This window comes from Equus przewalskii, chromosome 6 (assembly GCF_037783145.1).
Source record: "Equus przewalskii isolate Varuska chromosome 6, EquPr2, whole genome shotgun sequence".
Lineage (NCBI taxonomy): Eukaryota > Metazoa > Chordata > Mammalia > Perissodactyla > Equidae > Equus > Equus przewalskii.
Window position 1 is genome coordinate 52897280 of NC_091836.1, and position 24881 is coordinate 52922160.

The 24881-nt window shown below is 43.2% G+C and overlaps 1 protein-coding gene and 1 pseudogene across 1 annotated transcript; one reads left to right on the forward strand and one right to left on the reverse strand.

Annotated features, from left to right (window-relative positions):
- Positions 1 to 523: 523 nt before the first annotated feature.
- Positions 524 to 14041, reverse strand: LOC103544926 (palmitoyltransferase ZDHHC19-like). Its single transcript, XM_070623802.1, has 6 exons — positions 13847 to 14041; positions 13408 to 13529; positions 12723 to 12879; positions 10894 to 11910; positions 1904 to 1974; positions 524 to 661 (listed from the first exon to the last, which is right to left on the reverse strand). Exons 1-4 carry the CDS (start codon positions 13946 to 13948, stop codon positions 11659 to 11661), a joined length of 633 nt encoding a protein of 210 aa, XP_070479903.1. The 5' UTR covers positions 13949 to 14041; the 3' UTR covers positions 524 to 661; positions 1904 to 1974; positions 10894 to 11658.
- LOC139083930 (olfactory receptor 7E178-like) lies at positions 4767 to 7884 on the forward strand (annotated as a pseudogene).
- Positions 14042 to 24881: the final 10840 nt, after the last annotated feature.

A 24881-nucleotide genomic window follows, 5' to 3' on the forward strand; every position in this document is an offset into this window, starting at 1 on the left:
AATCAGCCTTAAAAAGGAAGGAAATTCTGACGCACACTACAACATGGATGAACCTGGAGGACATCATGCTCAGTGAAATAAGCCAGTCACTAAAAGACAAATACTGTGTGATTCCACTTACGAGAGGCCCCCAGAGGAGTCAAATTCATAGAGACAGAAAGTAGGGTGCTGAGTGCCAGGGCTGGGAGGAGTCCTTGTTTAATAGCTTTTTCAGTTTCATGAAATGAAATGTTTCAGTGCTTGGGTGCACAGCAATGTGAATGTGCTTAACATTACTGGACAGTACACTTATCAGTGGCTAAGATGGTAAATTTCATGTTTATTTTACCACAATTAAGCTCTTCTTTAATTTTTTAAAAAAGTGTGATATCAGTAAACCCTCCAAAAGATAAAGAAAACAAATATCTGATTACATTGTCACTATAGCTATTTTTTTTTAAACATGAGGGAGAAAACCATTCCAGGCAAAATGCTTATTCTTATTCTCTAGGCAAAAATATTGGAAAACAGAAAGGCTGTGCACCAAAGCGTCAATCAGGTCTCCTCTGAGCAGGAGCATCGGAAGGTCAGAGGCAGAGTCCTTTCTTCTTTGCTTTATGTAAGTTTTAAGAGGTGAGATCATGGGTGGCTTCACTTTCTCATGTTGTGTATTTCAGCCTTTCTAGAATTAAAAAGGAAAATTGAAAACCGACTTTGAAAGTGATGGAGAGACCCTTCAGCTGTTCAGAGAACAAAGGATAAGCAATATGGCTTCTACACCCTGGACCATTCACGCATGTGTTTCATCTCTTTTTTAGGAACGTCCCACAAGACTGGAGACGAGATAAAATAACACTGTTTGTGCCTAGTCACAGACTTTCTATGGGACCTATTATTTTCCATTTAATTACATGCATAACATTCTGTCGGGAGCCGGTCTCCAGGCTTAGCTACCACTGCAGTGTGACAAGGTCTGGCAGTGGAGTGAGAATGTGCAAGTGGCTTCTCAATGGAAATTAGGGAAAGTGCACAATATCTATATGCACTATGCTCTTGCATCTATTTTTCCTTTTCTGGAATTGCTGGGGGGTGATGAGAAGTTCTGCTGGTCAGCTTCCTCCTTCCTCCCCTCATAAAGTAGGTCAGAGGAACATTGGTTGGCCTCCCGTAAGAGGAACCTGGCCAAATCAGGAAATTTTTATAGGAGGAAAATGGTCTATGCTCCCCTTAACTGTAGGAAGACACAAACGGCAGCCAGGTACATATAGGGGCCCTCATACGAAGAGACATAGACCTACTTTAAGTCCAGAGGACTTGATGTGAAAACATCATGAAACTTTGGTCAGAGTTAATTGGGACTATGATGAAGATTGGGTCCCCCATAAGTGGAAAGGAAACAGAAGAATTACACCTGAGGATACAACATATTGAGATAGTATGAATGCACGGTGAGGAGATCCTAGAACATGGAATCCATATACAATGAAACATCTGTGTAGGCTGTATTGCAGAGACCCAGAAAGGGCACATACGGCCACAGAAGGCCCATGGTGGAATTGGAGGAAAGAAGGGGGGCAATGCAAACCTTACTGCCAAACACGTTCCTGACCCTTGAAAGACAAGCAAACAAGTCCAACCTTTAAAGTTCACTTTATTAATAGTTATGCCAGCTATATTTGACATGTATATTCAGTTGTTTGCAAGACATCTTATACTTTCCTTTGTATACCATACTCTGCGCCCTTGAAACCACTTGTTACTTACCCCACAGACAATTTATTGCTTGCCGGACATGCGATGTCTAGATAATGTCTAAGTGGTAAAGATTAGCTGGTGAGATAATATCACCTAATTGAACCTTATGTAACCTGGACCCTTTGTAAGAAAAGCAGATGCTCATATTAAATAGACTTGGAAACCTCACTCCTTGTCTCACTGCATCTCTCTCTCGCCGACTCCGTCCATCCCTTCAGGAGACCCTGGACTCAGCTGGGGCTGGATCCCGGCAACATTCCATTATTGAAAAACCATTGCAGAGATTTTCGTGTTAAAAATATGAAGCAGCGGGGCTGGCCCCGTGGCCGAGTGGTTAAGTTCGCGCGCTCCGCTGCAGGCGGCCCAGTGTTTCGTCGGTTCGAATCCTGGGCGCGGACATGGCACTGCTCGTCAGACCACGCTGAGGCAGCGTCCCACATGCCACAACTAGAGGAACCCACAACGAAGAATACACAACTATGTACCCGGGGGCTTTGGGGAGAAAAAGGAAAAAATAAAATCTTTAAAAAAATAAAAAAAATAAAAAAAAAAAAAATATGAAGCAGAAAGAGAAAGGGGAGAGAAATCTTATTGCACGGGCTTAGACACACTTTCAGATCTGAAGCCATCCCATGTTCCAGGGCCCTAAGACAAGGATGGCCCTCCCTGCCACATATTCCATAAAAGATCACTAAATTTTTGGTATGATATTGAATTACTAAACACACTATCCCAATAACAATTGAAATTCTTGTTGAAAACAATGACATAAGTTTTATTAAGTTCCAAATTTCCCTTAGGTGACACACAAGTCCTGGAGATGGGTTTTATTCTCCCCTTGGCAATAAGGAACACAAGGAGAGAATGCATGAGATTGACACACATTCCACATATAGGGGATGAAAGACTCAGGACTCAGACGCTGATCCCTTTATCTGTGCACCAGGGCTCTGTGTTCGCCACCACAGCTGATGAATGGTTCTCTTTTCAAACCTACTTTGGCCTCAGAGCTAAAATTGAGGTCAAAGAATTGATTTCTCCTCTGCGGGTTAGTGAGCTTCCCTGTGAATATGAGAGTGAGCCACTGGTTATAGGGGACATCATGGCACAGAAATTGTGGTTTATAGGGTTTTCTATGAATGCATTTCACAATTCAGTTTGCAAGTCTGAGATTGAAAATATTTGCTATAGAAGATGAAAATTTCATGTGTGCTAAATATTAAATATGTATTAAATACAGATTAAATATATTTAAATGTATTAACTATATATTCAAAATATATTAATCTAAAATAATAGATGGAATAAAATGATGTCCCTCCCTCAGCTGATGCATCAGTTAAAATATCTGAAGTACATGTGAATACCTCACGCAGAGATTTAAACACTATGTTATGATAAACAAGGACATTTTGAGGGTAACACGTGTAGCATACGGTTTAGATAAGCATTTCAGGAAACTGCTTATGCATACATAAATCAATTATCGAAACACTGACAGGAAAATGCACCACCAAATTCATGACTCTGGCTGCTTTTGGGGGTCAGGTATGCAGAGAAATAGTATTATGCAAAGATACTGCGAAAACTCAAATTTTATCAGTAATATTCTTCATATAGAGAGATTCTAATTAAATCGCTTCTAGGCTAAAATGAGGGCATCAGTATACATGAAAAAAATCCACAGATAAATCTATTGATTTACTAGGAATGAGAAGCACGAGTCTAAGCAATTTAAATAATTTTTTTAAACTTTCTTACACCAATTTTATAAACTAGGTTCAATTTTCCCCCTATTTACAGTTGAGAAACCTGACCAGAGTTGTTTACCTTACTATCTTTACTTTTCTCCTTTGCAATTTTTCCTGATTAAACCATAGTTTGACTTGCCAAAATAATGAACCTGAGTTGCCTTCAGGTAGCCAAAGTAAGAGAATTGCAATCCTTGGATCACTAAGAATTAAGAGGAAAATTTGTTAACAAGGCATAAAAAGGGTGGGTCTTAAATATGGCTTGAATGTCTCTCCTGGCTCTAAACTCCTTAACCGTAAATAAGAGGGTTTACAATCAGAAAAACAATCAATCAGTATTGCCAGGTACAACAGAGTGAAAAAAAAAAAGGTAAATAGTGGTCTCGCACACCACTATTTGGGGTTGATGGAAACAATTTTATACAAAATTAAAAATTCAAGAGGTTTTCTCAAAATTTCGTTATTGTCTCATCATTCACAGGTGCATTGAACAATAATGTCATCATTGTGGTCAGCAGAGCTGTATGATTATATAGAGTTAACCAATCTACACTTTATCAAATGTTGAGGTTTATGAAAGCCAAGGATAAGAGTTACATATTAAATGACTTTTAAAAGATGGCCCACATATTTGAATGAGCACTTATTTCCAGGAAGAAGTGAAGTCAGAAAACCAAATAATGATGAAAACCCATGAAGGTAACTAGTACTTAAAAATGTTTTCTGAATATGTACACTCAAATTTCATTTCAAATCCAGCTAACATGATCTGGCACTTATAGAATGTTTATAACAGTTGTCAAAAAAGGGAATTTCTAGTGTTGCCTACAAATAAAATATATTAGACTGCTTCTTAATTTCCTTCAATTAGAATCATTTTATTTTCTTCAATGAGGAAGGATATTTCTTCTCTATGTTTTGTCTTAAAAGAATTTTGCCTCTATTTTACTGTGATCATGTTATTTGTAATGTTCTTCCTCATTTAACATCCTTTGGTCAAGCGTCTCTAATTTGGTGTGGATAGAAAGCGATGAGTAATACAGAAAAGTAATGAAAGAAGAGTACTATGAAGATTGAGTTTATCCCAACTGAGAAATATTGCTGAGTGTACTGGGGGGTGCATGGTCTTCAAGTGTGAATACTTTACTAGTGAAAAGCATAAATCCAAAAATATAGACACAGTCATAGTTGCCATTTTTCTTGTTTCCTTTCACCCAACACTTCTTTTCTTTAATCAAAAGGTGCCCAAGCTACATAGAACAACAAAACCTAACACATGTCTCAGAATTCCTCCTCATGGGACTCTCGGATGATCTGGAACTACAATCTGTTTTCTTTGGGCTCTTCCTGTCCATGTACCTGGTCACCATGCTTGGGAATCTGCTCATCATCCTGACTGCCAGATCTGACTCCCACCTCCACACCCCCGTGTATTTCTCTCCAACCTGTCCTTGGCTGACATTGGTTACTCTTCCACCACCATCCCCAAGATGACTGTGGACATCCAAATTCACAGGAGAGTCATCTCCTATGTGGGCTGCCTGACACAGATGTCTTTTTTTTTTATCCTTTTTGGATGTATGGATGGTATGCTCCTCACTGTGATGGCCTACGAGCAGTTTGCAGCCATCTGTCACCCACTCCACTATCCAGTCATCACAAACTCACACCTCTGTGGCTTCTTAGTTTTGGCGCCTTTTTTTATCAGCATATTGGAATCCCAGCCACACAATTTGATTGTGTTACAACTTACCTACTTCAAGGATGTGGAAATTTCTAATTTCTTTTATAATCCTTCTCAACTCCTCAACCTTGCCTGTTCTGATACCTCCACCAATGACGTAGTCATGTGTTTTGTTGGTGCCATCTCTGGTTTTCTCCCTATCTCAGGGATCCTTTTTTCTTACTATAAAATTGTTCCCTCCATTCTCAGAGTCCCATCAACAGCCGGGAAGTACAAAGCCTTCTCCACCTGTGGCTCTCACCTGTCAGTTGTTTGCTTATTTTATGGAACAGGCCTGGGGGTTTACCTCAGTTCTGCTGTTTCACATTCCCCAAAGAAGGGTGTAATAGCCTTAGTGGTGTACTTGTAAATATCTATGCACGCAACATAGGAGCACCTAAATATATAAAGTAATTATTAAAAGATCTGAAAGGAGAAATAAACAGCAATACCATAATAGCAGGGGACTTTAACATTCCACTTACAGCAATGGCTAGCTCATCCAAACAGAAGATCAAGAAGGAAACACTGGCCTTAAACAACACTTTAGACCAGATGGAGTTAGTAGATATATACATAACATTCCATCCAAAAACCGTAGAATACACATGCTTTTCAAATGCACATGGAACATTCTTCAGGATTGATCACATATTAGGCCACAAAACAAGCCTCAATAAAGTTAAGAAGATTGAAATAATACCAAGCATCTTTTCTGACCATAATGGTATGAAACTAGAAATTAACTACAGGAAGAAAAGCCACAAATATGTGGAGACTAAACAAAATGCTACTGAACAATGACTGGGTCACTGAAGAAATCGAAGGGGAAATCAAAAAAATACCTGGAGACAAATGAAAATGAAAATACGACATGCCAACATTTATGGGATGCAGCAAAAGTGGTTCTAAGAGAGAAATTTATAGCAATACAGGCCTACTTCAACAATTAACGAGAAAAAAATAATAAATGTTGGAGAGGATGTGGAGAAAAGAGAATCCTTATACACTGCCGGTGGGAGTACAAACTGGTGTAGCCACTATGGAAAACACTATGGCGATTCCTCAAAAAATACCATATGATCCAGCTGTTCCAACACAGGGTATTTATCCAAAGAACATGAAATCAACAATCCAAAGAGATTTATGCATCCCTATGTTCATTACAGCATTACTCGCAATAGCCAAGACATGGAAGCAACCCAAGAGCCCTTCTAAGGATGAATGGATAAAGACAAGGGGGTATATACATACAATGGAAATGGGCCATAAAAAAAGATAAAACTTCCTATTTGCAACAACATAGATGGACCTTGAGGGTATAATGTCAAGCGAACGGAAACCACTCCAGACACTTCCACCCTCGTTCCTCACTTCTCTGCTTTCCCACCTCTCGTTTATTTCTACACTTGTGCCTTCACTGAACTTCACTATCCGGAAGGGCAGTTGGTTGGGGCCAAATCGTACTTCCCTAACCAAACTCACATGGCCCTGGACATCCGGGCTGAAGATCCTGAGCACCCAGTGCAGTAAAGGTCAAGCCCAAAGGTCAAGTCCTTCCCTGGACACTATTGACTAGGTTCTCCTCCTCCCTGCCCTCCACCCATCGGCCGTGCCCCCTTCTCCCCCACCAGTGCAGGCCGAGTCTCACCCCACCTTCAAGGGCCTGAGCTACAAAATGTTTGTCACGACCGAAGTGGCCCAGAAGCACCTCTGCCCACTACTACCTCCCCTTTCTCCCTGTCACAGAGATTTTCATCATCAGCACTGTTCTCCACCAAAAGGAACCAGGGCTCCACGCAGGGCACTGACCCCTGGGGGATGAAAAGTCAAGTTGGCTCCAGAATGTCCCATTGTTGCCAGAAAGCAACACTAACCATTGTGAGAGTTTGCTCTCTGCAATACTTAAGGAGTTTAAAGCATTTAAGGAAAGCTAAATGGTAAAAGGAGTTTGGTTAAATTTACAATCAAAATTTCAAATTTTGAGAAATAAATTTTGATTTATGAGATGTATATGAAGTATGGGAAAATGTTGCTTGTTCAGTGCTTAAAGGAGTGATAACTGTCAGATGAATTCACAAGAACTGACCAATAAATCGAGCCCCATCTTCTCCCCACATGGGACCCTCTCAGCCATGACTGGAACCAACAGCTCTAAGCTTCCCACACTGTCCTCTCTCACTGACCCCAGACCTGGGTCTCCTGCTCCAACTGTGAGTCTCAAATGTCGTCACACTCCACCGGACCAAGACCCAAGTGGGCGTCTTGTCGCCCCTGCTACCCACCTCCCTGCGGCCTCTGCTCTCGCACCTTCTTCTCCAGGGCTTAGGGCACCAGGCTTCTCTCTCTCTCTCTCTCTTTCTCTCTCTTTCTATCCCAAAGCCTTATGCATTCCTTTGTCTGCATTTTCACTAGTTAGCTCATAAATATTTGGGGGCCTCAACAATGTTCCAGGCACTGTGCTGGGGACTGAGGATATGCCACAAACAATGGAGCCAACTGTAACCTGCAGGGTGGTGAGGGCAGCTGGGGAGTGGAGAACAGCCGAGAGAGGGGATCAGAGGGAAGAGCAGGCAGCCCAGGCCAAGACTCCACCAGGCAGGCAGAGCTGCAGCAGCCAGGAAAGCAGAGGGAGCCGGGCCCGAGAGGCTGGGAATGGCCACTGCAGGTGCCTTCAGTTTCAGATGGGGCCGTGTGGAGCCCAGAAACATCTGTCTGAGGACTGCCCACTGGTTTTGGCCACGTAGGGAGAGCAGCATCAGTGTGACAGTATGAGGACAGAGGCTGAAGTGGGCTGGGGAAGGTGAAGAATGATGCTAGCGTGCATAGCCAACTCTCTCAGGAACCAGGGCTCTGCTGAGGGGAGAGTAGGACAGGTGGAGTGGAGGACCATGATGTTAATGGATGTTTGTTTTGTTTTGAAGATGAGAGAGACACGAACATGTGTAAATGATGAAAGGAAGAAATGGTAATCATAATAACAACAGAGAGGACACTTACTAGTATGAGCCACTGTTCTATGTGTCTTACACAAATTAACCCATGCTACCTTCTTTTACAGATGGGGAAACTGAGGCACCAGGTGGCTAGGTAACATACCAAAGATCTCCCTGTTGCTATGTTGTGGAGCTGTGATTTAAGTTTAAGGTCCAATGCCCTTGCTATATCAACTACTAAGTGGCCCCAGCAGACATTGTTGTCAGGCATGGAGGCAGGAAGGAAACGAAATTGAGGTGTGTGAAGAACACCTGAAATGGGTTCGGCAGAATATGGGAAAGAGGGCCTGCTGAAAAGAGAAGACCACACTTAGGTTTCTTAAGGCTGGAGATCCTGGATTGGGAGAGCCTCATTCTGAGCAGTGGAGGGAGGGCAGGCCTATGGCCTGACCTGGGGCTGAAGAAGCACAGGATATGGGAAGGGACCGTGCTGCCCAAGAGAGGCTGAAATGATGGACTGAGGCTGGAGAGAGAAGACAGGCAGACCACAGGGGGCTGACGAGTAAGGGCTGAGCAGAGGAGTCACAGGGGAGCTGGGAACGAAATATGGGTGGGGTGGAGTGACTGAGTGGTGACTAGAAGGATGGGAGGTGTGGGGACAGAGGGCTCCTCTGTCCTTTCAGCTGTCTCATTGCCTCCAGCCCTGCCCTCATCAATGTGGCCCACTACAGTCTTCCTAAAACAGCTCTGAGTCAAGTCATCATCCTGCTGAAGGAAACCCATGGCCAAGACGTTCACTTTAACCACTTCAACTCAACATTCTACCAGAGGTCCAAGACACTGCAGTAAGAAAAGAAAAAAGAGTAAAGCCATGCATGTTGGAAAGGAAGAAATGAAACTGCCCTTACTCTCAGATACATGATTTTCCACATAGGATCAACAAAAAAGTGAGTCTAGCAAAACTGCAAGATCCAAGTCCAATATATAAAATTCCATTGTATTTTCTTATAATAATAAACAAACGGAAAGGAAATTTTAAAAAATTTATAATAGCACAAAATACCATGAAGTACTTAGAAAAAATCTAACACAGTGTATGCAAGATCCATATACTAAAAACTACAAAACACTACGGAAAGAAATCAGGATCAACATAAAGAATTGGAGAGGTATCCCACGTTCATGGATTCAAAACTCAATATTCTTAAAATTTCAAATTTCCAAATTGGTCTATAGGTTCAATGAAATCCAAATGAAAATCTCAGCAAACATTTTTGTAGAAATTCACAAGCTGATAATAAAATATATATGGAAAATCAAAGGAATTAGGATACCCAGAAGAACTTTGGAAAAAAAACACAAAAAAGATGGAGATCTCATATTGTGTGATTTCAAGACTTAATAGAAAGCTACTGAGGAAGACAGTGTGACACTGGCAAAAGAACAGAGTTCAGAAATACTCCCATACCTGTATAGTCAATTGATTTTTGACAAATGTTCAAAGGCAACCCAATGGAAAAAGGATTTTTTTAAACAAATGGTGTTAGCACAACTCATACGCAAAAAACCATAAATCTTGACCCATACCTTGCATCAGGTATAAAATTTAACCCACAATGAATCAGAGGCCTGAACAGGAAATCTAAAACTATAGAACTTCTAGAAGAAAACATATGAAAAAATATTTGTGGCCTTGTGTTAGGCAAAGATTGCTTAATTACAACACCAGAAATACAATCCATAAAAGAAAAACTGATATGGCACTTCACCAAATTTAAAACTTCTGATCTTTGACAAACACTGTAAAGGAAATGGGATAATAAGCAAAAGTCTGGGGAAAATATTTGCAAAACACATATCTGAATCCAGAATATATACAGAACTCTTAAAACTCAATAAGAAGAAAACAACACAATTTTCTGGAATGGTCAAAAGATTGGAACAGACATAAAATCACAGATATACAGACGGTAAATAAGAAGATGAAAAGATGCTCACCATCATTAGTCATTAGGAAGATGCAAATTAAAACCACAATGAGATACACCAAACATTTGTTAGACTAGCTAAGATGGGAAAACAAAAAACATAAAAAAACCTGACAGTGCCAAATGTCAGTGAGGATGCAGAAGCAACCAGAATTCTCATATATTGCTTGTGGGAATGCAAAATGGTACAGGCATTTTGGAAGACAATTTGGCAGTTGCTTACAAAGTTAAACATTCAGTTACCATATAACCCAGCAATGCCTCTCTTAATGTATTTACCCAAAAAGAAGGGAAAACTTTATGTTCACGGGCCTGTACACAAATGTTTATGGCTGCTTTTTTACAATCACCAAAAACTGGAAAGAACCCAAATGTCCTTCAACTGACAAATGGATAAACAAGCTGTGGTATATCCATATGATGGAATAGTACAAAGCAAAAAAAAAAAAAAAAGGTAAATTTTACTGCATGTAAAAAAAAAAAAAAATCCTGCCACGGTTCGCAGGTTTCCAGGCACGAAAACTAAATTCTCCACCTGACTTTCTGGGCCTTTTCAAGCTGGCCATTTGATTTCCCATCCACTTTCTGTTCCAATTACAACTGTCTCCTCACCGTCCTCTCAACAGCCTGCAGACTCTGGGTCTTCCCCGCCTTTTTGCAAGCTGTGCCGCTCACCTGCAATGCCCTCCCCTCTGCCCTCTGCCCTCTGCCCTCTGCCCTCTGCCCACCCAAAACCCTCTCCACTGGCGGTTCTCTCTGACCTCTCTGTTCCTCCTGAGTCCGTGCTGCACAGCGTAGGGCAGGCCCTCTCTCAGTGTTCATGGGCGTCTGGCGGGGGTTATTCTGACTTCAGGTTCCTTATCAACACAAGCGCAGGATGGAGCCTCACTCACCTCCCCGCCCAGCGCCCAAAATCATGCACCTGCGGCCTGGCACACAGGACACCTTCGACCTGAGCTGAATCTGGGTCTGAAGGGCAACGAAGCACCTTCGATGGAAGTGAAGCATGACAACCAGGGTGCCGCAGAAACAGCGGAAAGTGCAGACGGAGGTCCGGGAGGGGCAAGGTGACCGCCCACAGCCCCGTGTCGTGGCGCCCCCCGGGCCCGCTTACCTTGCCCTCGTGGGAGCCCTGGGCCGCGCTCACCGACCTGACCTTGATTAGCAGCAGCACGAAGTGAAGCAGCAGGAAGCCGGCGGCGGGTATGGCCGCTAGGATGCCGCCCACGAGCTAAGAACAGCGCCGCCAACCGTCCTCCGGGGCCCCGCCCCTCACCCAGACTCCGCCCCAACGGCCGCGCCCACGAGCGGAGGGTCTACCCGCTCCCTGCGCTCCAGCCCCAGGTAAACCTCATCCCATCCTGCTGTCCAGGCCCCCGGGCTGCCTCCATCCAAGACCCTGCTAGATCCTAGACTCTCCCCCAGAGCCTCCTCGCCCCGTCCATGCCCCCGACCCTACCACCATCCCCTCCTCCCAGGCTGGTTCTCCCCGGCGGCTTCTCTCTCGAACCCCGCCCACCACTCGCCTAGCCCCCGTGACCCAGCCCATTGTTGTCCCCACCCTGCCCACCGCTCCCCAAGGGGGCTCCGCAGCCTGGTTGATACACGATGATCTTGTCCGTGGTGAATGGCAGGTGAATCGTGCGCACCAGGAAAATCAGGCAGGTGACCAGCATGGCGTCCGAGTACAGGCATAGCGACTGGACCAGCAGCATGAAGACGCGGAAATTGCTGTGACGGATGCAATTATTGACCCACTTGCGGTGGTGGTCAAATTCCTGGGTGAGAGGGAGAGTGGGCGCCGTCGAGGACCCGACCTCTGGCTTAGCCTCCATCGCCCCTAAACCTGAGCCTTACCCTAGACCCCTAGGCCATCAGCCCCTGGTCTCCAGCGCTGTCTCCCTTCCCCCCGAGAAACTAAGCTAAAAAGTCCCTATTGCTGGCATTTCCGTGGCTAGAGCACTTTAGGGCTCTGTGGCTCAAGGTCACCTGTCAAGAGGGCTCTAGAGACAAGATATGCCTGGCCTTCTGTGGCACCTCAGCAGGACTTCTGTTTTCTCCTCCACTGAATGAGAGTAATAATGACACCCCCAATCCCCCAGCCTCCCAGGGTTGTAAGAAGCAGATAAGACAGCACATTTGCAAACCTTGGCAGGCTCTGCACACAAGGGAGACAAACTCTCAGAACCCAGGAGTTTGTCTGGCCTGGACCCAAGAGAGGACAGGCAAATCTCCCTAGGCCAGTCCTACAGTCAGCCAGAGGGCCCTTGAGCATCTAATGTCAGCGAGCCCTGGGGTGGGACAAGGGTGTCTTTCCCCTCCCTGGCCTGACCAGGCCAAGCATAGACATGGATGCACCTGTGCCTTTCAGCACCTGGGCAGGCAGGGGCCAGCCTCCCAGGTCAGATGCAGGCACAGAGGCAGTGACCTGAATGAGTGACCAAGAGTGGCTGGGAGTTACTGCCACCCTTGGCCTTTAGCAGTGGTTTCAAGCCTGCCACTGGCCCCCCCGTGGAAGTGGGCCTCCTGGTCCCAACCAGGTGATGGGGGGTTGGGCGAGGGCAGGTGGGCAGATGGGAGGGGCGCTCACCTCCACACAAATGTTGCACCAGGGGATGTGGTAGGTCCGGAGTGGGCGGAGGAAGCAGCACTTTGGGCACCACTGCAGGAGGAAGGCCCTGTGGTTCACCCACACCACAGGCGCCATCATGGGGCCAAGTTCGTTGGAGCCTTGCATGGGAAGAGAACTGGGAGCAGCAGCAGCCCTCCCATCACTGTGCTGCTGGTGGGGGTGGGGGTACCCCCGCCACATCACAGGGCTCCAGGAAGGGTGGGGAGGAGGTGGGCAGGGGAATCCCTGGTCCCCACTCAGTGGACTGACCACACTCAGAGAGGCTGGCAGTCCACAGGAAGGTAGTTTCCAGCCAGAGGAGCTCTGTGAGGACACAGGCCTTTGAAACTGGGATTGATGCTTTAAGGAGTGCATGCAGTGGGAAGGAAGAAGAGAACTGAGTGGTTGCCAAGAGCTGGCTTCTCTCCCTGGTCTGCCCCGGGCTTCCCCCACCAAGGCAAATGGAAACCTCCAGAATGCTGTTTTTCCACATCCTGGTGGCTTGGGAAATGAAGCGCCAGAAGCAGGGCCCAAGCAAATGAGGTTGTGTGGGGAAAGGGTCATGAGACCCAAGGATGGGAGATGGGGGAGCACGTAGGAATCATCCTTGCAGCCAGGAGCCTGTAGGCTGCTACCTCCTTCTCCCAGGGAGCTGAGAGCTCACCTTGATGCAAGATGCCAGGGTCTGACAAGTGGAGGGAAAGGAGACTGCAGAAGGTGAGGACGAAGAGGGGGCCTGTGAAAATGGGATAGACCCACTCCCCGTTCTGGGCCAGCCATCTGCAACTGAGACCAGAGCAGGACTCAGCCCTGATCTTGGGGTCCCAGAGCTCCCCCCAGGACTCAGTCCACCTGGTCAGGACTCACAGACCTTAAAGTCTGCTCTAAATATCCAGGCTAGTGACAGATCCTCAGAGGCTCCGCCACCACCAGCTGCCGAAGGCGCCAAGCACTCTGTGCCTCAGTGCCTTTGCACCTTCGAGTCCCTCTGCCTAGAATATCCTCCTTTCCCTGACCCCTCTTCTGTACTTCCCCTGCTCCATACCATGATCTTTGTTCCCTTCTGTCTGTCAGAAACCTGCCGGCTTGTGTGGGAGACTCACGGGAATGCGAAGCAGAGGCCACTGACAACGAGCAGCAGCACTAGATGAAGGTGGTGAACAGGCTTGCAAGCATCCAAGGAAGTGGGCCTGGAGGCTGGCCATCTCGTTGGGAGAGTGGCATGGTGAGTCTCTGCCCACAGGCGCCCTCCCCAATCCTGGCTCCAGGAGCCCTGTGTCCACAGCGACCGCTGAAGCCATAGTAAGCGCTGGAAGCCACAGCCCAGGGTGGAAGGCAGAGTCTCACTGTGCATCACAGAGGCTGAGGAGAATGTGGGCTCAGGGCTCTGAAGCCTGTGACCAGCCCTTCCACCAGCCACCCCTGCCAGCCCCTCTTGTGCTGGGGACTGAGAGGTCCTGTCCCGCCATGTTGGCTTCGAGACCTCATGAGAGTAGAGAAGCACATGGGGAGAAGGATGTGATTCCAGTCGTCCTTTTAGGCAAAGTGCTAATCGAAGCACACAGTGCGCATTGCTCCCTCTGTCTCCAGTTTATCCTTTTTGCTATCACAGAATTCCACTTTGGGGGAGGGAGTAGAAGACTTTCGAGCTTCCTCGTTTCTGGGCTTTTCATGACACAATTCTGGTCAATGAGATGTAAGTGGATGTCTGTTGATTGTTTCTAGGAAAGCTTTTGTCTTCCTGATAAAAGGGAAAGGACACCATTGGCAGAGCTCTGTTCCTTCTTCCTGTCTTGAATGTAGACGTGCTGGCCAGGGGTGTCCCCTGGACCCATTAGGCAACAAGTTAACACGCTACAGAGAAAACATTAGATGACATGTTGAGTCACTGCCCCAGTCTTGAACTGCCTCCCTCTGAGACGCTTATTATGTGAGAAAATAACTGGCTTCTCTGTTAGATGCAGCTAACAGTTGTCATTCATTTTAGCACTGAACGTCCGAGCCCCTCTGTGTTTAGAAGATTCCCCAGACTATGACTGACAGTGCTAACAGGCCTGTGACACAGGTGCCACCAATTAGTCTCAGAGCTACTACAAGCAACCAACCAGGAGTCTTTGCTGAGAGGCAGCCACTGCACACATTTTCAGAGCGCCTGTGTGTTGAAGTGTAGTGGCCGTTGTGAAGATCACTTTAATTTCAACAGTGATTGTATTATTCTTGAACGTGGGTAAAATATGTAATTCCAAGATTCCTACTTTACTTTAAAAACTTGGACTGATATGGAATGGGAGTAACTGACCTGCAACATTCTGAGGAAATTAATTTGATTAAAACTAGAGGGGGCCGGCCCTGTGGCCAAGTGGTTAAGTTTCTTATGCTCCACTTCAGTGGCCCAGGGTTCATCGGTTGGGATCCTCGGCGAAGACCTACGCATTACTCATCAAGCCATGCTGTGGCAGCATCCCACAGAAGAACTAGAATGACCTGCAACTAGGATATACGGCTATGTATTGCGGCTTTGGGGATAAAAAAAAAAAACAGGAAGATTGGCAGATTATGTTAGCTCAGGGCCAATCTTCCCCACCAAAAAGTATACTTAAGACAAAAGGGGGCTGCCCCATGACCAATGATTAAGTTCACGTGCTCAGCTTCAGTGGCCCAGGGTTGGAAGGTTTGGATCCCTGGCGTGGACCTATGCACAACTCATCAAGCCATGCTGTGGCAGCATTCCACCTGGAGTTTCTAAAATGACTTACAACTAGGATATAGAAATATGTCATGGGGCTTTGGGAAGAGAGAAGAAAAACAGCAGGATTGGCAACAGATGTTAGCTCAGGGCCAATCTTCCTTACCAAAAAGTATACCTTAAAAAAAAAAGGAAAAAAGAAACGGTACCCTTGGGCCAAATGCAGCCTCCCTGACCCTGAAGTTAAAAAAAGAAAAGAAAGAAACAGAGAGCAAAAGTCCTTTTTAACACAGAATTATTACTTTTATTTTCTTGTCTATAGAAACATATTTTTTCTTCATGACATTCAATTCTTAATTTAAACACGTTGTAAGAATATTGTCTTATACTTGATGAGATTATATTTTAAAAACTAAATTTGAAAGCTTTAGATATTTTCAATTGTTACAATGTCATATAATTGTTATATGTATGCACATTTAAAATATCTACATATTGAAATATTTAAAATTAATTATTTAAAGTGTATATATAGTAGAGAGGAAGAACTGATAGCTTAGAAGAGAAATGATCTTTGAATCACAGTCTGTTTTCAACCTGATGCACTAAAAAGTTATTACGTGCCCTTTGTCTATTCTACCCGATGGTAGGGAGTTATTATCTCACTTAACGTACATGAGTAATCTCAATTGTAAGCAAATTAATAGAATCAGAAGATAATTAATAGAATGATAGGAGATTCCTCAACTTCTAGAAAGCTGAAAATGCTGAGTGGTTGTTATGTTACCTTTGCTATGCTGTCTACAGGACTGTTAGTCTGATTAATAACATAGCCAACACTCTGACCCTTTCTCATCCTCAGACACCTGTACTCACATAGAGCAACAGCTCTTTGATGTTGCTGTTTTCTGATATTGTGCCCCAAATTCAGAAGAATAAAATTGGCCTTGTGTCTTTTTCTCAGCTAGGTAACACTAAAGGTTTGCCACCCATCCCCACCAGCAAAACCCTTGACATAGCACTCTCAAGCATCAAAGGATGTTAAAAACATAGAGATAGGGGCCAGCCCAGTGGCATAACATTTAAATATGTGCACTCTGTTTCAGCCTCCTGGGGTTCACAGGTTTGGATCCCATGCGGACCTACAGACTGCTGGTCGTGCCACACTGTGGCAGCATCCCACACACAAAATAGAGGAAGATTGGCACAGATGTTAGCTCAGGGACAATCTTCCTCAAGCAAGAAGAGGAAGATTGGCAACAGATGTTACCTAAGGGACAATTTCCTCAGCAAAAAAAGAAAAAAGAGAATGAACATGCTTCATATTTTCTATGTGCTCAATTATATTGTAAGAGCTGCCCTATTTATCGGGCCCATGTTGTAGGGTAAACTGATAAATAAGATTTAATCTCATTTTTGCATGGGTAACAGTTATCAATATGAAACCAAGCATGAAGAAGTTAAAATATCTTTCCTAGAGCAAAAAACTTTGAGAGAAGCTTTGCTAACTGCAGGTGTGCACATTCAGCATAATCAATTGTTGCTTCAAACCAACCAGGTCTTTGTATCCCTCCTTAGTATAGGAAGCTGTCTTTCCCAGAAAGTCAAGGTCCAGACATGAAGACTCAGCCTCACAAGGCCAAATGCAGTCTGAAGATGAAAACTAACCAGAAAAGTTCAAACAGTCAAGGAAAGAGAAAGTCAGTCTTCAAGGTCAAACACAGGCTAGTGGAAAGGTGCCGCCTAGCACAGTCACATGCTACCCCTCCCCTCTTCAAACCCCAGCACACGCTCTCCCTCCCCTTTCTAAAACGGCTAGCGGTTCCCCTCGAGGAGGTGGATCTGAGTTCTAACTCCGATCTCCTCCTCTGACTGCCTTTCAATAGTAAAGCTCTTTCCTTACCGCAAGCCTGGTGTTTCAGTTTTTTTTTTCTTTATTGGCCCTACTGAATGGCAGCCAAACAAACCTGTGTTTGGGTTTGAAGAATATGAATAAGTTTTCAGTAATTTGGATTCTCTAGCAGAGTGGGGAAAATCATACTCGAATTCAAGTGCACTGCCAACACAAAGGCTGTCCATGAGTGGGCTTCTAAGAATACTTTATTCCTTGGTTTAAAACACATGCCAATTGGAAGCAATGTGGCACATAGTTTACATACAGATTAGTCTGTATTTCCACTGTTCATTAATCCATTTTCCCCTCAGGTTAATTATCAGTGAAGTCTTCCTGGAATAATTCTGTGTGGACCCATGCACTTATGTACCTCACCCTAATAGAGATTCCACTCTCCTCCATTCTGACAATGTTAGCTACTCTAAGTTGACCTGCCTGGCCTCAACACATGGTTTCTCTGCTCCCTTCATTTTTGACTAGAGGTGACTGCTAGAAGCTACAGACCAGAGACTGGGTTCTCCAGAAGAAACATCAGACACGGAAAGCCCTAGAAAAGGATATAGGGAACAGACCGTGTTTACAACATTCCTCAAGAAGGTGATGTGAGCCCCAGAGCAGACAGGGGGACCTGAAAAGCTGAGACTCCAGGACTACAGGGTCTGCAAAAAGATGACTTTAGGAACATAGACTGTTGAGCCAGGGTTGACAGAATGAGAATTCATGACATGTGACTTATTAACACTGATGAGAGAAATCTCATGATGGCTATTTGTTTCAGAATTTGTGGCTATTTGTTTCAGAATAGTGTTGATCAATTTTAATGGTTTTTTTTTTCTGTTGAGCATACAGCAAGGTCCCTTTTTATGCTTTCTGTTCCATCTCCAAAGTCTGACTTATGCAGGCTACAACCATGACTATGACAAAGGTCAAAATTATCTGATTATTGGTTTTTCATTTAAATCTTTCCTTGTTTGATATATTGATCCAAAATATATGGAAAGAGCAATCCAGTTTTAAAGATCAAAAATACTTCTTCACTTGGGCTCACCCTATCAGAATCCAGGCATATATAAGAGGTCTTACATACTAGCACTCTGAGTGTTGAATATGGAAAACTGTGAATATATTTTACAAGCTAATTAATTCTCAGGAAAGCTTTAAAATGATGCCTTAATAATTGGAACACAGAGGAGTGCTTTTACACAAAGTTAAGCTTAGGAAAATTCCAGCTGTCCTGTGAACATTCTATGAAACATTTAAACTACATTTTGTAGATAGCTCCACTTATTCATGTCTATGATAACTCAATGGGAACTATACACATATGTTTAAAGGATCCAGCCCCTGCATGAACACTTTCCCCACTGGTGGGTCAGCCCTCTGTGCCACGGTGGTCCCAAGGAGTTGAACAGGCTCAGACAACTCAAGAAAGCCCCTCCCACCAAGCACAGCAGTCGGCATGACCGAAAGAAGTAGTGGCAGATCTATGCACCCGGGTAAAAGCTTTCCTACTAGAAGGAGCACCCAGGCATCCTACAACTTCCAGCAAAAGGGGTGGGATCAGAAACACAGCTTCTCCTTCCTCCCAGCTGTAGTAGGTGGAATCTTATGACCTGATATGACCAGAAATGCGCTGGCAAAAGATTAGTTCATCAAACATCATGAGAAACTACAGCAACAATTCAGAGCAGGAGGAAAATGACAATTCTACAGACACCAACCCTGAAGTCACAGAAAGTTACCACCTGAGTGACAGAGAATTCTAAATAGCTATCAGAAAAAACTAAATGAGTTACAAGAAAACTCAGAAAGACAGTTCAACGAAATCAGGAATAAAATTAATGAACAGAGGGAATTCTTCACAAAAAGAGATTGAAACTTTACAGAAAAACCAATCAGAAATGTGGGAGGTGAAAAACATGATGAGTAAGATAAAGAAAAATCTGGAGCCCTAAAATAACAGAGCTGATATTAGGGAGACAGAATTCACAATTTAGAGGATGGAAATATAGAAATGCTTCAGGTGGAGGAGGAGAAAGCAAACTATAAAATAAATGAAGAAATTCTCACAGAAATATCCTACTCAATTAGAAATGCAACATAAGGTTACAGGTATTCCAGAGGAAGACAAGGTGGAGAAATGAGCAGAGAGCTTGTTCAAAGAAATAACAGCTGACAACTTTCCAAATTTGGAGAAGGTGCTGGAATTACAAGTAAAAGAAGCTAAAGAAACTCCTAATTCCATCAATGTAAAAAGACCTTCCCTAAGGCATATAGTAGTTAAATTGGCAGAACTCAGTGACAAATAATATTAAAGGGCAGAAAGGCATAAAAAATAACTTACAAAGGAACACCTATCAGGATTTCAGCAGAAACCTACGGGCTAGGAGAGAGTAGAATGATATATTGAAAATTCTTAAAGACAAAGATCTTTCAACCAAGAATACTCTATCCAGTGAAAATATTCTTCAGATATGGTGGAGAAATAAAAACTTCCCCAGATAAACAAAAGGTGAGGGAGTTCATCATCACAAGACCACCCATATCCCCACAATTAATGATCAAGAAGGCCCTCATATGTGCCAGAAAAAAGGAGAGAACGTGTTTACAAAGCCTTGAGTGAGGAGATAAATGGGCAGACAAAATCAGAAAATTGCAGGTCTCTATCAGAACAGGTTAGCAAAGAGTTAATTACAACCTTAAAGATCACGGAAAGACAAACATCGAAAATAACTATGATCACTTCATTTTAACCACAATGACAACACAACTCAGAATAAGTTGTGACAACCATAACTTAGGGAAGAGGAAAAGGATGGAACCTCCTCAGAGTAAGGAAATAAGGGACCATCAGAAAATAGACTATCTCATCTACAGACTTTTATACAAACATCAAGGTAAACACAAAACAAAAAATCAAACAGAGCGACGAAATGATGAAGCAGAAGAGAAAATCATCACAGAGAATCACCAAACTGCATGAACGATCTGAAATACAACAACTAAGAAACAAGGGAAGGACAGGACACTGGGAACAAGTGACAAAACGGCTGCATTAAGCCCTATATATCAATAGCTACTCTAATGTGAATGGGTTGAACTCCCCAATCCAAGACACAGAGTGGCAGGATGAATTAAAAAAACAAACCCCGACAATATGCTGCCTCAGAAAGAAACACATCTCAGCTCTAAAGAAAACACTGGATCAGGGTGAAGGAAAGGAAGACGATACTCAAAGCTGATGGAAAACAGAAGAATGCAGATGTTGCCATCCTTATATGAGGCAAAATAAGCTCAAGATAAAAAACACAATGAGACATAAAGACGGGAGTAGATACAGATAAAAGGAACACTCCACCAAGAGGATACAACACTTATGAATATATATATACCCAAAACAGGAGCAACCAAAGTACACAAAGCAACCCATTAACGAGCCTGGAAAATAGATATTAACAGCAACACCATAATAGTAGGGAACCTTGACACCCCACTTACATCAATGGATGGATCATCGAGAGAGAAGTCACAAGGAACGAGTGGCATCAATGAAAAACTGACCAGGTGGACTTAATAGTCTAGAAGAACGTCCATCCAATGGACATACAACCGAACATCCTCCAAGCGATACCGTATGTTGGAGAACAAGGCAAACCTCAATAAACTTACAAGATTGAAATCATACCACACATATTCTCTGAAAGATCATAACTCGATGAAATTAGAAATCAATACAAGAACAAAAGCTAGGAAAGTGATGAAGATGAGGAGATTAAACGACGGCGATACTGACCAACAATGGGATTCATCGAAGAAATCAAAGGGAAATCAAACAAGATCCGAACAGACTGCAATGAAAAATACGGGACCAACCTTTTTTCTACTTGAGCTATCAGAGGTTACAATCTCGTGAAAATTCAGTTGTACATCAACGTTGTCAGTCGATGTCGTAGGTGGGACCACTTCACCCTTCGTGCCCACCCCCCACCCCACCTTTCGCCCTGGTATCCACTAAACGTTGCTTAGTCCATAAATTTGGATTCCTCATATGAGTGGTAAGTCATACACAGATCATCCTTCTCGCTGGCTATTCACTTAACATAATTCTCTCAAGGTCGATCCATGTCATTGCGAATGGAATGATTTTGTTTGTTTTGGCAACTGACATAGATTTCATCGACATATGTACCACATCTCCTTGATCCATTCGTCTGTTGCTGGACACTTAGGTACGCTTCCACGTCTTGGCTCATCGTAAACAGTGCTCAATAACATTGGGGTGCACAGGACTTTTGGGATATTGCGACTTCAAGCTCTTTGGATAAATACCCAGTAGTGGGATGGCTGGATCGTATGGTAGTTTCTATTTTAATTTTTTGAGGAATCTCCATACTGGTTTTCCATAGTGAGCTGCACCAGCTTTGGACTCCCATCAGGAGTGTGATGAGGGTGTCCTTTTTCTCCGCAGCCTGTCCAGCATTGTTGCTATCAAGTTTAGATTTTTTTGTCATTCTGACGGGTGTAAGGTGATATCTGTAGTGTAGTCTTGACTTGCATCTGCTATGATGAGCGATGATGAGCATCTTTTCATGTGCCTGTTGGCTATCAGTATATCTCTTTGGAGAAGTGTCTGTTCACTTGCCTCCAGCCCATGTTTTGATTGGGTTGTTTGATGTTCTTTGTTGTTAGTTGTGAGAGTTCTTTATATATTATGGATATTAAGCCTTTGTCAGATATATGACTGTAAATATTTTCTCCCAGTTAGCTGGGTTGTTTCTTGTTCAATCTGTTTTCATTTGCTTGAAGAAGCTCTTTAATCTGATGAGTCCCTGATTGTTATTTTTTCGATTGTTTTCCTCCTTGAGAAGGCACTGGTGCTCCAAAAAGTCCTTTTAGTACTGGTGTCAAAGAGTGTATCTGCCTACGTCTCTCTTTGCCAGTCCAGAAGCCTTATGGTTTCAGGTCTCACCTTTAGGTCTTTAATCCATTTGAGTTCATTCTGGTGAATGGTGAAAAAGAATGGTCAATTTCATTCCTTCACATGTGGCTTTCGAGTTTTCCCAGCACCATTTGTTGAAAAGACTTCTTTTCTCCATTGTATGCCCTCAGCTCCTTGTCAAACATGAGCTGTCCATAGATGTGTGGTTTTATCTCTGGCTTTCAATTCTGTTCCATTGATCTGTGCACCTGCTTTGGTACCAGTACCATGCTGAAGTTTGATTACTGAAGCTTCTGTAGTATGTTTGAAGTCAGGGATTGTGATGCCTCCCATTTTACTCTGTTTTCTCAGGATTGCTGAGAATTTCGTGGGTCTTTTGTTGCCCATATGAATTTAGGATTCTTTGTCTAACTTCTGTAAAGAATGTCATTGGGATTCTGATTGGGATGACGTTGAATCTGTAGATTGCTTTAGGTAGAACGATCCATTTTAACCATGCTGTATTACTTCCAATCCATGTACATGGAATGTCTTTCCATCTCCTTATGTTGTCATCCGATTCTCTTCCAGAAAGCGCCTTGTAATTTTCATTCATAGGTCCTTCACTTCCTGAGTTAAATTACCCCGAAGATATTTTATTTTTTGGTTGCGATTGTGAATGGTATTGTATTCTGAGTTCTTTTACTGACTTGGTTCATTACTGGAGTATAGAAATGCTACTGATCTATGCAAATTGAATTCCTATAGCCGCTGCAACTCTTGGTGTAGTTGTTGATCACTTCTACAGTTTTCCAATGGATTCTTTGGGGTCTTCGATATATAAGATCATGTTGTCTGCAAAGATCGAAGTTTCACTTCTTCCCTCCCTGTTTGGATTCCTTTTTCTTGCCTGATTGCTCTGTCCAGGACCTCCAGTACTTTGTTAAATAAGAGTGGTGATAGAGGGCATCCTTGTCTCGTTCCTGTTTTCAGGGGGATGGGGTTCAGTTTTTGCCCATTGAGTATGATGTTGGCTATGGGTTTGTCGTATATGGCCTTTATTATGTTGAGGTAGTTTCCTTCTATGCCCATTTTGTTCAGAGTTTTTATCATAAATGGCTGTTGATCTTGTCAAATGCCTTCTCTGCATCTATTGAGATGATCATGTGGTTTTTGTTCCTCAGTTTGTTGAGGTGGTGTATCATGTTGATTGATTTGCGGATGTTGAACCATCCCTGTGTCCCTGCTATGAATCCCACCTGATCATGATGTATGATTCTTTTCATGAATTGCTGAATTCTGGTTGCCAATATTTTGTTTATAATTTTTGCATCTATGTTCATCAGTGATATTGGCCTGTAGTTCTCTTTTTTCGTGGTGTCCTTGTCAGGTTTTGGTATCAGCGTGATGTTGGCCTCATAGAATGTGTTAGGAAGTGTTCCATCTTCCCTAACTTTTTGGAATAGCTTGAAAAGGATAGGTATTAAATCCTCTCTGAAAGTTTGGTAGAATTCCCCAGGAAAGCCATCTGGTGCTGGGGTTTTATTCTTTGGGATGTTTTTGATTGCTGTTTCAATCTCTTTCCTTGTGATTGGTCTGTTCAAATGGTCTGCCTCTTCTTGAGTGAGCTTTGGGAGATTGTAGGAGTCCAAGAATTTATCCATTTCCTCTAGGTTATCCATTCTGTTGGCATATAGTTTTTGGTAGTATTCTCTTATAATCTGTTGCATTTCTGCAGAGTCTGTTGTTATTTCTCCTCGCTCATTTCTGATTTTGTTTATTTGAGCTTTCTCCCTTTTTTTCTTTGTAAGTCTGGCTAGTGGTTCGTCAATTTTATTTTATCTTCTCAAAAAACCAGCTCTTTGTCTCATTGATCCTTTCTACTGCCTTTTTTGTTTCAATAGTATTTATTTCTGCTCTGACTTTTATTATTTCTCTCCTTCTGCTGACTTTGGGCTTCATTTGTTCTTTTTTCTCTAGTTCAGTTAGGTGTGCTTTAAAAGGGCGTCTTCTATTTGGGATTTTTCTTGTTTGTTAAGATGTGCCTGTATTGCTATGAATTTTCCTCTTAATACAGCTTTTGCTGTATCCCATATGAGTTGGTATGGCATGCTATCATTTTCATTTGTTTCCAGGTATTTTTTGATTTTCTTTAATTTCTTCAAGGATCCATTGCTTGTTCAGTAGTGTGTTGTTTGTTTAGTCTCCACATCTTTGTGCCTTTCTCAGCTTTTTTCTTGTAATTAATTTCTAGCCTTATAGCACTATGATCTGAGAAGATGCTTGTTATTATTTCAATTTTTTTAAATTGGTAGATTGATTCCAAACATATGGTCTTTATGTTAGCCTTAGAGAATGTTCCATGTGCACTTGAGAAGAATGTGTATTCAGCTCTTTCTGGGTGGAGTGATCTATATATGTCTATTAAGTCCCATTGTTTTAGTTTTTCATTCAGCTCCACTATTTCCTTGTTGATTTTCTGTCTGGATGATCTGTCCATTGATGTGAGTGGGGTGTTGAGGTCCCCTACTATTATTGCGTTGTTTTTAACATCTTCCTTTAGGTCTGTTAATAGTTGCTTTATGAATCTTGGTGCTCCTGTGTTGGGTGCATAGATATTTATAAGCGTTATTTCTTCTT

Coding starts and splice junctions, on each gene's coding strand:
- LOC103544926 (XM_070623802.1), bottom strand. CDS start 13,948: ATGGCCAGCCTCCAGGCCCACTTCCTTGGATGCTTGCAAGCCTGTTCA. Junction 12,880..13,407: donor CCCTGGCATCTTGCATCAAG/GTGAGCTCTCAG, acceptor TGCTGCTCCCAG/TTCTCTTCCCATGCAAGGCT. Junction 11,911..12,722: donor GGTGCAACATTTGTGTGGAG/GTGAGCGCCCCT, acceptor CCTCTCACCCAG/GAATTTGACCACCACCGCAA.